Source organism: Haliotis asinina, chromosome 1 (assembly GCF_037392515.1).
Source record: "Haliotis asinina isolate JCU_RB_2024 chromosome 1, JCU_Hal_asi_v2, whole genome shotgun sequence".
NCBI lineage: Eukaryota > Metazoa > Mollusca > Gastropoda > Lepetellida > Haliotidae > Haliotis > Haliotis asinina.
Genome location: NC_090280.1, coordinates 11,995,147 through 12,010,238, shown reverse-complemented (window position 1 = coordinate 12,010,238; position 15,092 = coordinate 11,995,147). Strand labels below are relative to the sequence as shown.

At 35.9% G+C, this 15,092-nt stretch overlaps 1 protein-coding gene across 4 annotated transcripts in view; it reads right to left on the bottom strand.

Annotated features, from left to right (window-relative positions):
• Nucleotides 1–15,092, bottom strand: part of LOC137287118 (uncharacterized) — a 142,982-nt gene that overhangs the window by 22,786 nt on the left and 105,104 nt on the right. For 3 of the 4 annotated variants that reach the window (XM_067819284.1, XM_067819257.1, XM_067819275.1), the window contains one exon: nucleotides 59–157. In XM_067819284.1, the coding sequence (XP_067675385.1) occupies nucleotides 59–157 (99 nt within the window). Of the gene's footprint in view, nucleotides 1–58; nucleotides 170–15,092 lie in introns of all 4 variants that reach the window. The other variant, XM_067819266.1, reaches the window with a different exon arrangement.

The following is a 15,092-nucleotide window of genomic DNA, read 5'->3' as shown; positions in this document are numbered from 1 at the left end:
CATTTGAAACCACTGTAAACTATGACAATACTGGGACTGGCTCACTATAGCTACTTACCGAACAAGACATCTGTAATTAGTTTCAAGACCAGTAAGATAACCAGAATAATTACGGCAATGATCGGAAGAGGATCAGGATCACATACACCATCAGGACCTGGAAAAAAAACTAAAAATACATAGTGTGTTAGAATGTTCAACGAAATGTCACATCAACTGCAGAAAGAAGTTGTCAATCCATCAAAGTCTTCATCCTCATCATACCAACTTCTAAAATGCCACTTAAAGTAGGTAACAGACTGACTGAAAGGTGTGGGACTGAATTAGTTAAAGCAGGAACAAAATGACAATCTGCTCTAATTTGAACAGCAACAGATCAAAAAGGTTTTCTTCATGGATAACAGAATTCATATGCTTGGCCACCACTTTGAAACAAGTGGCTTTAAGTGACTTAACAATTTAATCATAAATCAAACCATAATCAAAACAATATCACACACAAATGAAACCATGTCATAAAACTTACCATGGTGTCAACTTTTTGACATTTCCTCCACACACTGATTTCAGCATCCTTATGCGGAGTAATTGACACAAAGCATTGATCTACACAAATGAGATATGATGACCAGCATCAAGCACTTCGGGCAACCACATGGCATTAGTGACATCCTTCCATAGAAACAGTGGCTGACCAGAACAAATTTAACTAGGATCTTCACTTTGTGAAAATAAAACATAAGACAGGACCAGTAATATGCTTGTGGTAATGAAATAATAATGGAAAAGACAGTATGATCCTTAGTCCATCAAGTTTGGAGTTATTTTCTTCTTTTAGTTTTATAATGCAGAATGGGGGAGATTTCAGAACTAAAATTTCTAGATTGTTTTGCAACCATTTCAGATTAATGATCTTTGGCTATCAGCATCATGTCTTTTACGAGAGGCATTAATAACTTAGAGCACAATACATGGACAAACAATTTCATTGTTATAAATTGGAGTAATTTTTGTATAGGTTTCAAGACCTGGAGGGGAAAATATGGCCTGTGATGGGGTCTGATATGATGAGTCAAGTATGAGAATTGCCTGAGAAGTAAATTATTGCATTACTACAGAGAATTATATCTGATGTTTGTTATCTCACTCTTGTAGGTGCATTTGGCTGACATTTGATGTTCAGTTATGTGTCAATTCTTCAAAATGTCAGAAACAAACAATAAAAACACCACTATATTGTACCCTCTTTAAAAGGCCGGCTTTCAAACCTATACACTAAAGGGTGTGGCCACATTTCCTGGTCAAAGCTGTTTCAATACAAAGCAATGCTGTATTCGAGTACATTCCATGAAATATCACAAACTTGACTTACCAGTTCATGAAGTAATTCAGCCATAGTATGAAGAAGTACGCAATGAGTAATCACTGGAAAAAGTTTTGATGCAGACAGTATACAAAATATAGTTCTGCTTTTGAAATCCAGATTTGAATTTCCCCCGCATCACTCAGGTGGCTGGAGGAGAAGAGTTTCCATAGCAAGAAGTAAGCTGAAGGAGGGGCCTTTCACAGACAGGCAGTAGAAATGACCGCTAGACAAATACTTAGCCCCTGAATAAATATAATTTTCTTTGTAACAGTGGGTGAGTTTAGTTTTACACCGCACTCAGCAATATTCCATCTATATGGCGGCAGTCTGTAATTAATCATGTCTGGACCTGACAGTTAAGTGATCAACAGCATGACCATTGATCTGTGCAGTTGGGAATGTCAACCAAGTCAGCAAGCCTGACCACATGATCCTGTTAGTCGACTCTTATGACAAGCATAGTTGCCTTTGAAGGCAAGCATGGGTTGCTGAAGACCTATTCTACCAAGGATCTTCACATGTCCTCTTGTAACAAATAAACCCATTTAAATTAAAAGGCACCCCAGTGAAATATAGACTTCATTTAGTGCTTTAGCATTGCTTTTAGGTCTATGTAGTAGGGAAAATAATGTGGTTCAGGGACTGTGAAACAGACTAAAATGACCCCATACCCAACAGATGGAGGGTTAGTGTTGCAGAATTATTTGAACATTCTATTTTCCCAAGAGATGGTGATATTTGTTCAGTATATTGGCCATCATTTTCTACATGTTGACCAACTGAATTTGGGTCTTGAAAATATGCCCTGAAAGGGTTGTTTTGGACATGTACAATTACTTTTAGGTACATATTTATTCCAGCAGACATTGCCTGGCACCAACAGTCATTAGCAACAGTCCATTAATAAAAGAAATTGTTTTTCACTGTCAGTTTCTTTCTTGAATTTCAGAATTGATGGGGCATGCATTCATTTAACAAATTTCCTGACAATAATTAATATTTCCAAGAGACAGATTTAAAGGTAATGTGAGATCAGAATGAATACTGTGCTTATTAAATAAAGATTGTGTGAACTGAAAACCACACAGGAGAGCATGGGTTTTGGCACCCATTTCAGCACCCCCTCCTACATTTACTCCTATCAAACACAATCATGCCAGAAAGACTTGTGTATAAAAACCTGTCATTATGGAAGGCCATATTAGTTATATACAACCATCTGGATATAGACACTTACAAAACAAATATTTTCTTACACCACTTCACTGAATGTCACTTTTTGTTACTGTACTGTAATACAGTAATTTCTGTTGTCAAAATTAGAGGTTTCTTTCGGGTTCAAAACCAATTACTCATGAAAGAAGTCCTGTCATATCTTGTGGGGCTTGTTTCAAAAATGTAATCCAGGGCCTAAATACTGAAGCTCTCTTAGTGCCAAGATACTTGTAAGTGCAACACATTAACATTAACTTATGACTATCCTAGCTCTAAGAGAGCTTCTGAAATCCAGGTCCTGATTGATACCGTCACTTCTGGTAACATAACTAAAGGATGGGAAACCTCCTTCATATTTTTAGAACTATGACAATACTTGCAAAAAGTGTGAAAGCTCAGTTGTCTTTCAGCAAAGGAAACGTCAATTCTGGATGTACTAGGCAGAGCAAGAGAAGATTTTTACATTCAGTAATCAAAACAGTTGGCCATTCGGTATGCATTGTTTTTGAGACAGGTAAATGTGTCCCATAATTATATAAAACAAGATCATCTACATAAATGTGGTTAATGTTTCAGTGAACATATGATATGTCCATTAAAAAGTTATTGCAAGAATCACTCAAGAACACTGCCATTGCAAAATACTGATGACAGTTTGTAAAGCGCACAGTTCAGTATTAGTGCTGAAGTCTTAGATCCAAAAGTATATTTGGTTTAAAGCCTCTCAGGATGATCAATTGTTGATGGTGTGAATACTGTTTCAATGTTTCAATGAGAGGATGGTATAGGTTAGTATACATGAGTATTCCTTCTATGTAATGTGGTAACAGTGACGTCTGTCAACCGAGTCAGTGAGCCTGACCACCAATTCTCGTCAGTCGCCTCTTACGAAAAGCATAGGTTACTGAAGACTAATTTCAACCTGGATGATCTTCATGGGTCTGTTCAACAGAGAAGTATGAAGAGGGTCGCATACATTTTTGTCAGATATCATCACACAAAACAGCCACGTAGGATGAATAAAGCTTAAATCTTTATTTCAAGTTTAACTTGAGATAATAACTGAAATATATCAGGGTGATAGAAACAATCATAAATATTAATATTATGAGGCTGGATCCATGTTCATTAGTCCAAACTTATTGATATATAGTGACATGTTACAAACTTGGTCACATCTGTTCATTCCTCAAGCACAAGAACCTTGCTTCTATTTATTAATTCATCAAATGGATAATGACAAAATTCATATCATGACAATGGATCCAACTTTGTGTTCTTATTGTAAAAGTTCCTGCTTGAAGCATGCACATATATATATATAAGACTTTTGTTCTTTCTTCCACCAAACACAATTTTCAAGACATCCCATTACAGGTAAGATTAGACTAATCTTTTGTAAAACTTCAAACAATGAAATAATTATCAAGAATTTAACATGAGCCAATCAGAGAGCTGCTTTTCCAACGATTCTTGCATCGTTTCAGTGACACAAGCATTTATCTCTTACATGCCACAGTTGGGTGTATGCCAGTAGTTTCCATGCAAACGACTCTCATGTACATATCTCAACAAACTTCAACTCCGTGAAAGGCAAACAACATCACAAACCACACTAACCAAGTCATTCATTTCATTCTCATATAATGAATACAGCAATTGAAAAAGGGCCTTGAATATGTATTGTCAAATGTGTAACAGGCCATTTGATTGGCTCATGACAATGCTGCTACATGTGCCAACATGTACAAAGATCATTATCTAAATGTTGGCTATCAGTTGACTTTGGCAATCGCAGGGCACAACTCTGCTGCCATGAAAGATGAAACAACATCCTGAACCAACAAATCTTTTCAACAATAGTGGCTGGACATATTTCCTTGGTTGACTACTTACCAAAATGGAGCTTTAATGACATCAGACGGCGCATTAGGCAAAAACAATTGTCAAATTTGTAAAACTTTCAGCACAAGCACTCGGACATACCATGTTGGATCACCAAGAAAAAGTAAGCTGACACATGCTGAACAAGCAGTTGTCAGATGTGTATGATTGCATCTCTTTTAAGAATAATCTTTTAAAAAAATCTTCAACCATCTACACCAAAGTAGAGAAATTTCCATTACAGCAACATTTGTCTTGATGCATTATAACAATGGTCATCAGGTTTACTGAAAACATGACTTAGACCTTGTACACTCCTGTGGCGACCCAACATTTGGATTGAAAATAGATTTATTCAGCGTCTTTGTTTACCGGTAGTTTGAAACAGGCAAATACTAATACATGTCTCCACATCACACAGACAGGGTGAGGGACCAACAGGTCAAGCTAGCATTCCTGACAGGTTTTACTAGTGTGATAGCCCCTAAGTATCAAAGCGGTGTCACAATGGATATCTGCAGCTGTTCACAGGAACAGTCAGAACCAAGAAGTTTGGGGCAGACAAAAATGGGAACTTGGCAAACATTCTGTGGCTGCAATCGTAGGCTGAGGATGACTAAAATCATGACATAAACCATGCCTCAGCACTCTTTCCACTCAGAAAGTCAGTTTGTCTGTGCAGCTGCTGAAGCTGAATATACAAGTGGGGAAAAGGGAATACAAACTAGGGAATACAAATTAGGGAATACAGACTGGACAAAAACAGCTGTGTCTGCATGATGGTGTTCAGCTGGCACCCTCTGATCCAAACTATTTGTAGCTATTTGTCACGAGAGACCAAACAACCTCTGTTGTCACCAGCATATTAGTCATGGGTGAAGGCTGCATGTCATTTGTATTACATGTTATACTTGACAACTTGGGATACAAACCGAAAGTTGCACATGACATGTTTGCCAGATTTACAGAAGATACCAAGTTTATCCATTTTCCCTTACAAGTAATAGTCAGTTTGGAAATGTAAGTTGAACTTATTCAATATTTGCCAATAGTACTTAGTAGGTTGTGTTGGCAACATGGATTGCCTTGGAATGGTAGTTGAAGGGCAATGAATGCTGCATGGGTAAGCAATAAGGGTTGCCCATAAGGGTGCTAGCCAGAATGGAGTCGTTCAATGGGGTTAACCTCAAAGACATCTAGTACTTCCACATCTGCAACAATTTCATCCCCAAATTCTGTCTTCTGACTAAATTTCAAGTCCTCCCATCATGCAAGTTAATACAGCCTGGGCTGATATGACCATGACTTTCTAAATATACAAACATGATACAAACTAAAACTGGTTACTTGAAAAGAAACAATTAGCAGTGTACTGATACACAATATTTGAAGATGAGTAGATATATTTTGACCAACATATTGCACATATTGTAACATCTGGCGTATTATTATTCTTGAGCAAACTGTAATCTTTTATATATATGGCCACATTCATTCTCTTCCCACAGAGGTTACTTGTCATATCTTCCTACAAACCTCTGTTCTATTACGTCCCTTTCATGGTGCAAGAGTTAGCGGTGCAATCAACGACATTCCAAAAATGATCGTTCATAAAGCCTTAGTAATTTCTGTATGCTTTGGGAGAATTAGAAAATCCATGGCACCTCCATTGTCCTTGTTGACAGCGGAAAATCTCGCCATTAAATTTGTGTGAAACATCAACACAAGTCCTCTGCAGAGGAGGGATATTTGTGGCCCCACATTCACTTGTATTTGTCAAGTTGGATTTAAGTCGATGTGACACATGATCTGTTTGGATAGAAAGAAGGGATATAATTTTTGTTGCAATTTTTTGCCACTAGGGGATTTCATGAGAACCGGGAAATATGAGGTTCATTGAAATGATATAAGTCATTTCTGACAAGTAACCTCTGTGGGAAGAGAATGAACCACATTACAACATGGAATTTTCATGGATTCTAAAGTATGAGAGTTCACTATTCAGACATCACTGCAAGGATAACATGGAATCTTTTCAAAACAAAGGAGGACTATATTGTTTTGGTCAAGTAATGACATTTCAAACACAAATATTTGAAAACAAAAAGACAAAAACAAATTAAACAAATAAACAAACAAGCAAACAATGAATTTCTTGATCAAATTGTAAAAGCCTAAACTGACTTGATAAATTTTACATAATTTAAATACTAATCTTCACTGGCATGAATAAGCACATAAAGAATGAATACATTGCATGAAAAAGTGAAAAATCAATAAGTAGCAGAAGTAACAAAAAGAATACATATCCCATTTCAAGAGAGGGTTATCAGTGCACTTATTATTCTCGTAAAATATAATGCAAGATAAGGAATAAGGTAACTGATCTATATATAATAATCCCAACTATTAAACCAATTCATGTTTGTATTTGTAAATGAGAGATGCTTATACCAGCCCTCATCTTTCAGATTTATCAATTCATAATCCAAATATATGAACATAATGCAAACAAAACACTTCAATGAATATGATGAATCACTTAAAACTTGCCCGTTCAACGAAAAACAGACATGGGGTTTCATAACAACTCATTGATTGTCAAAAGAATCAATGTCACAAAACAGTTAACAAATTCTAAAAGCCAGTAACAATGAAACAAACAATAAAACTTCTCACAGGTGATACACATACCAATCAAAAAGTGAAAAATAAATGTATGTGCCTAAAACACAAATTAAGGGAAGCTGACTGATTTCATCGTAATCTGACAGAACACACTGACAACAATCATGTTAGCGGGCATGATGACAAACATGTCAGTAGCAGCTGAATTCTTGTCTCTGAGTGATCACTGTTCCAAGTATCTCAAAATATTTACTGATTCCAGTCTCACCAAAATATTTTTACAGTTACTTTGCATAAAGGTGACGCGTAATTGGGAACATGGTACCCTTGTCATGCTGTTAAATCCTGAATTCCATTTGGCACATTTTCTGCATTGATGGGAACTATTAATCCCAATCATAACTTTGACATGACATCATGTTTCATTTATATTTTTGGCTCAGAGGACTTATCAGAGATATGCATGTAAATCAGGTGTAGTAGTTACAGGTATCTTAGACAAACTGGCTGATTGTTTGTCACCTTACCCAGCTAGTTGGGATGATAGTGCTTGAGTTCTAAAATATATACAATATTTCAATGATTTACATTCTAAGCATCTTCCTTTCATAAACACTAGTATGAAAAAATTATCGACAATCGTTATGTACTAACCATAAAACTGGCAAACATGGTTTACCAAAAAGCACTTAGTTAAATAGCTGAACTGATTAATTATACAAGGATAGACAATAAAAGAACTGTCAATAAGGGATTTCAAACAAAAATTTATTGTCTTCTGTCAAGAAAATTTTGCATGCACACATATCTATGGCTTGTTTATGGTTCTGAAACAACACAAAGGTTGGTCAGCACTGATCAGTGACAGTGAGATATTCAACATGTATCTTAATGAAAGAATAAGGAGTGGTTTCTGCAATACTGACTTGATTATTCACATGTTGAAATAATCTGGAAACACAGGTACCCAATATCAGTGTTGTGATTTCCTGGTAGCAACATATCAAGGGGGAATGTGGGGTAGGAGATCCAACTATTTTCTGGCAGATAAGATTTTCCTGGACATGTGGTCCACCTCTGATGTTTGACAATAGTTCACCCTTAATGAGAGTTGGAGATGGGGAGATGTGGTTGGTCATACAATAGTTGGCACTAAAGGGTATATCTGCTTTGACTGACAAGGAATCAAATATCCTGAGCTTGTTACACTGGAGAATGAATTCATAGTGAAGGCAGAAAGGACTGACAGAGTTATATTTATGAGCCACCAGGTGGACTAGTAGATGCTTTCTCACTGCTTCTCTTTTCCTCTTCCATGTTCATATGAACTGTCTTTCTTTCTGAAGCTTTCTTCTTCTTTCTGTTCATTACAACCAATACTACAATGAGAATTACACCAACTGGTATGATGAGGAGGAAGAGCAAATAATACAAGTCCTTGTTGCTGGTTTCGTTTCCATCTGTTGAAGAACCTAAACAGACAGAAAAAAATTCTAAAAGAAATATTATGGTGTCTGAACAATACCACCGATTGATAAAACTGTTCCATACATGTTTGACTATAATTTGTCATATATGTCCTAGTTTTCCATTGTTGGGCCACCTCTAATTGTGTCCATATATGGGAAACTTATAATTAATTTTAAATGTAATGTACCAGTTTAGAAAATATCTGATTCATCATGAGATAGGTATCATCTCCTTCATTTATGCTATAGCTCAGCAGTTTCTCAATATTCTTTAATGGAAGCAAATGTATTCTGATGGTTGTAAATAAGCATCACAACAAAATGAAAATGATTTGCCCCAAGGGTGGTCAACTTGAATCCGAGATGGCAACACACAAACTGCAAGCAAAGATCTCCATTAACAAACGCCAAGAATTGTACTGTTTTGAGCAATCGATATTTGACATAACAAATGATGAACAAAATACTATACATCACTGTAAAATATTAACAATAATAATCCTCTAAAAAAGTTTAAACAATACATCAGCTTTTCCCTAAAAATCAAACAAGTGTAATCACACGCTCCAATCATTACATTACTGCCATTATCCTGTAGTTTGGCTGTCATCAGACCAGAAAATTCACTTAGACAATTCGACACATTCATCTGGCTTTGCTCAGTTAAGTTAACCTTAATACTGAAGTGTGTATGTGCCAAGTTTCTTTCAAAATATCCAAAATCTAACTGAAAATTAGGCAATGTGAGTGGGATTAACACTGTTCACTATGGTTTCATAATTCCTGCAAATGCCATACCTCTATCCATTTCTGAATAGCTACAGGTTAAGACAGACTATGATACCAAGGCAGATAGGAACAACTCCTGATTTATATATATAATATAATTGTTATCAGAACTTTTGATTTTTTAATCGGATGCAAGTTTTCAACTCTGCATTGGCTCCCATCCCAAGTAGTCAAATGGTCACACAGTTAACTTACCTTCCCAAAATGCTGTATGCAGGAAATCTGTCTTCTTTGAAACTTGGAGAAAGAATTCAAGTCAAAACAGGTGCTATGCATTCTCCAAGAATGCCTTCAGTATGATCACAAAAGAGAGGTATTTTTGTCTTATAGTCCTTTCTGCCTGTCCTTTAATACAAATGATCTTGAGACAGTTCAGAATATGATATGGTTCAATACAACACCATGATGAAACTTCTTTTGGGTTGAAGTAAGAAGTCCACTACCACAGGTTTAGATCTCCAAATGATCATCTTTTTCATCATTGACCAAATCACATCTCTTTCTGTGCAGGGCAGATGAAGGATTCCAAAATCAATTACATCTGTTTTCAGTGCAGAGGATGAGTGAGTTTTGTTTTACATTGCTTTTAGCAATATTAAAGCAATATCACGGTGGCGGACACCAGAAATGGGCTTCGCACATTGTCATGTGGGGATCTGAACTTGGATCTTCTGTGTGATGAGTCAATGCTTTAACCACTTGAAGAGCTTCATTATCTTATACTAAACTGATGGGATTCTACTGACAAGGTGTCTGGATGGAGAGATCTTGGCCTTCTTTTAAAGACTTTCTGCACAGCTTAATTTTCAAAGCATGTGTCAGACCTCCATTCTGATCAAGTCTGCAAGGACAAACCAGGGCATCATTTCATTCATAGTCTGTGATGCCAGCACTGGGCTTCTTCACAAAAATTTGTCAGTTAATGAATCAACTCTGACTTTGTTCCAGTTCTTTATGGATGCGTGTTGAATCTAATGATCCTTAAAAACACAACCTCTGGGATGCAGGTTACTTTTGCTATTTGGATTGTAGATAAAGGATATTACACAGCTGACCAATGAATTTTGAGACAGAGTGGCCTGATTTGATGCAGTCAGTAGTCAAGGCTCAAGAGTGAATGTGTCCAACCATCTTGAGGTGTGATCCATTTTCCGATCTGGTACTGATCCTTGTTTGTACACTAACCAAAGGTATCCATGATTTCTAATTGGAACATGCACAGTAACTGCTAGTCTACCACTCCTATGGATGGATGTTATGAAAACCTGTCCTCATAATATATGCCTCTTTACGATAATCTACAGTTAAATTCCATAACTCAACAGTGATCAAATCATGTCAGATGGCAGTCTTATGAAGCCAGAAACTGGTATTCATACAATCTTCTTTTTTCCAAATCATCCATCATACCAGTTCCTAAAGCCACCTGACCCACTGCTGACTTTGTGGGTCAAATATATAGCAATACTGTCTCTTGATTCATTTCAATCAATGATGATAAATTATATTTGTATTTCTTGTTTCTTCAGCAACAACAACTTAAAGGTAACTGTTAGATTGATGAGCTGGAAAAGATGCTGTAGACGTAGACACACAGTTCCTCTTGATTGTCTCCTTTCTCAAAGGATGCCTTGGATGTTTCCTACATCTTCTGTTTCTCTATAGCATATTTACCCAAAGGTCTTCAAGTTTGATGAAAGAAAGTACAGAGAGAAAGCAACACATCTGACATCTTTCAATGAGCATGCAAATCTACACACTTGTGAAAGGTAATCTATAGCATATAGAACACAGTTGACCAAACATATAAATATCAGACATACTTTCACAAACAGGACAAATTGAATGACCTCATTACAAAATACTTAAGAATCTTATGATGTAAATTTGAAGATACTTTTGATTAAGTATCAGTGTGACCCCTTGATTTACACAGAAATCCTTTTTGAGATGGTGACTCTAGCACAGACAGGAAAGAAGCAAGGTTACCCCACCATCTACAGTTTAATGTTAGAGGAAAACAGATGACAATGACAAAGACATGTTTTGGAAATCTAAAATGTCACTACAGTGTGATGACAACCGAAATACAGGATAATTTCAAGTATCATATTCACAACAATAACTATTACTGACAATTCCAAGTATAGTTTGTTGATAGTCTTGCACTCTACCTTTTGACACTTTGTAAAGTACCTACATATGTCCTTAGGGATTTCAGTAGATTTGGGGGAATTAAAAATTCAGACAAAAAACTGGTTTAGGTATATGATAAAAATGTTGATAACACCAATCACTGAATACTATTATCTAAATCAAGCCAACCACATATAATTTAAACTTAACATCTGTGATGGTTATGGTTCTAACACTTAGGAATCACTTACAAAAAAACCCCCCGCTAATAAAGACAAAAACACCTTGGTTACACATGGAATGTGATTCACATTAATCTTTGCAGCATCACACCAATAACGAGTAAGATCAGAACTGAAGGTTATTTAACCCTCTGTCTGATTTTTTTTATTAGGGAGAAGAAATACACTAAACAGGTAGACAAAACTGAAACTTACAACTTTATGGATGAACAACTTCTTCTTAGTGTATTAAGCAACGTTTCAATGTAGATTCTGTATCAGTATCAAGTAGGTAGACACTTCCAGAGAAAGTAAATGCTGAAGGTGAGCAAATGTTATGACATTTGGGAATTCACAATATTCAACTTCTGTTTCTTTCATAAAATTGATTATTAGCATCTTCATATCTGTTGGGTTGTTCAGTTGATCATAAGTACGTATACATGCAATCAACTGCACCTAAATATAGTGTTCATTTCAGAACAAAGTCATAGAGACTTTTGTACAACATTATAGCAAAGGACTAAACGGTGCCTTTCATGCCTTTGACATGACTTTATTTCAAAAATAAATTTCACTGATCTTTGTCTAAATTGGGAGTATACATACTTAAATGAGTGGATATAAGTTCCATATATCATGTAAACAAAGTCTTTATTTAGCATCAATACAGTCATTTTTAGATATAATGGTCAATATGAATTGTATGTTGTAATGAAATGTATGCTTTGACTGGGAGGGTAAATCATTTTCATCATCAATTTGTCTCTTATATCACAAGTCCCAATATTACCTTTAAAGGTGACATGCAACTAAAAGATCAAACATAATTAAAATACAGTTATCACTTATTTATGATATATAAAATGCACTGCTGATTACAAAAAAACAAATAAACAAAATCATGAGCGTATCATCGAAAATCAGAAGTGCAATATCTTTTACTTGCAATTCGGTTTACCTCCCTTGAAACGAATGAGTCGTCATACCGAACCCGGTCAGTGCCAGTGGGTGTGCACTTATGTGTAATGAAGCCTTTTCATTGGCCACAGGTTCATTTGCTGATACACTTAGCCGGTTCATTGGTTATAGCTTATAAGCCCGATAGATGTTAATTTCAAGTTGCACGTGATTAATGACTGAAGTTGTGCATTGCATACTGTCATTAACAGACTAAATGTCCAAGTTCTTTTTCTGAAATGAATACTATAGTTATTTCTTTCTCCTGCTATAGATACACACAAATATGATTGCGACAATAAGAATTCCAACAGTGCTGAATACTACGATTAATGTGACGTCAACTACGGATAAAGTGGTGTGATCAGACGTTTCTGTTGTTGAAACATGGGTAGTTGTTGCAGAAAGTCTTGTTACAGATGGGCTAGTAGCATTCATAACAGCACCTGAACAGAGAAAATACTTTCATAATATTTTTTGGGAAATAAATAATCACGATACCTATGATACATGATGAGTGCTCAGCTGGATTACATGAGATTATTTACTGAGACTCAATAAGTAACTTCAATAGTATTAAAGGATATGATGAATCAGGCAATCATTTCTCTGGAAATATGCATATCTGAATTGTACTTTTAAAGACAACAATATTAAATTAATCAGGATGTTACATTTTGACAATGACATTGAAGAAAGATGTATTAAAACATTTTCTTGAAAAATAGTGGAGTATGGTACACTTGTTTTATATACTGATAAGGAAAATGATAGGACAACATGCTATCTCTGTGCATGCTTCCTACGTACCAAAATATTTTGTAGTATTTCAAAGACAAAACTCTCAAGATTTGAATATGAGATCATGAATGGCTAACTTGGATTCTAAAGGCTCTTATCTTGCCCCAGACTGAAACACAGGTTGTACGAGTCACTGTGTCTCTTAAAAGACTCTTAAGGTATTTGATTTCTGCCTCTGCTCACCATGCAGTGACTGGATACCTGTTATGAAAAGATGCAATTCTGAAAGCATAACTTTCATGCTGCAAATGTGAAAATTGGCTGTACACTAACTATTGAGGAGATTTTGTGATGATGTGACCTGAGAAATATTATGTCATACACGATCAACACAGACTCGGTTAGCAGTCAGTCATGGGAAGCCTGTATTATTGAGGTTACAGATCCAAAGTTTCATGTTAATTTCATGATCAATCAAAATAACTATACATGTTTTTCATGTTGTTGACGTTGCAGAGCCAAAATGATCAATTTTCACTTTTAAGGGTGCTTCTGGGGATAGCTTCTATTGTAGCAATAATATTCCAAATACACTGACTCCAATAAAGGAATCAATAGGTGGATGAAAGATCTATTACACTTCAGTGATGTAAATCAAGCTTTTTGGCAATTATCACTGAAAATCTTAATCTTCAGAACGTTTCAACAGAAGTCACTTTTTTGTCAAACACATGACAAATCATCAAAATACCACAAACATCCAGCCTCCATAGTTTGCAAAGATCAGAAACGATCTTTCAAAACGTCTATCATCCAGAGGCAGAAGGGTGATGAGAAATGAGGAACTCACTCAGTACTTCTGGTGCAATAGAGCCAGTATTTTTAAAATTATCAAGAATGAGAACTATTGTTCTTTTAGTTCACTTTAGCCCAACCCAAAGGATTCATAAGCTTCCAAACAATGGCATTGCTATATGTTTTGAACAATGCCAGTATGATGTAAATCCAAATTCAAACTCCAATATATGATCCTGATTTAAATCTTGCACAAAAGAATTTCTGAGTGTGATGATGCACATTTAGTTCATTCATGATTCTATTTTCAAAACAAAAGGCAAAGATCTGCATAACTTGCCAAAGACCCTGTGTTGTTGCAACTGGCACATTTTTAGAGAAATTGTCACATATTTTTCTTTCAAGCTGTATCTCATAAGCTAGTGTTTATCAAAACTTGTGAATGCCTCACTTCTAACAAGCCAACTGCTCTCCTATCCAGTGGTCACAGTGAAATACCTGTTTCACATTCTACACATTTTTAAGATATTAAAGACATTTCACATCTGAGGTCAACCAGAACTAGGAATATATTCACTACACTGTTATGCAGCTCAGTGTTGCTGTGGTATCAGTGTATTATTAGAAAAATGCTTAACAATGTGTCAAGTGCAAATATTCTAAAAGCCTGTCTGTTTGCAATTTAGGATACAATAGCTTGTTCACAAATAAGAGAACAGACCAGCTGTGAGTAAAGCCTGCATCCATGGTTTATCAGAAACTCCCAGTGTTCAGAAGGGTTTCTCCAAAATGCATTCATGTGTGAAACTGTTTGTGTACATATCATTAAACGTGACACCCAAACTCACCAAAAGGCACACATATCACAAAAGGCACGTGCTTTACATG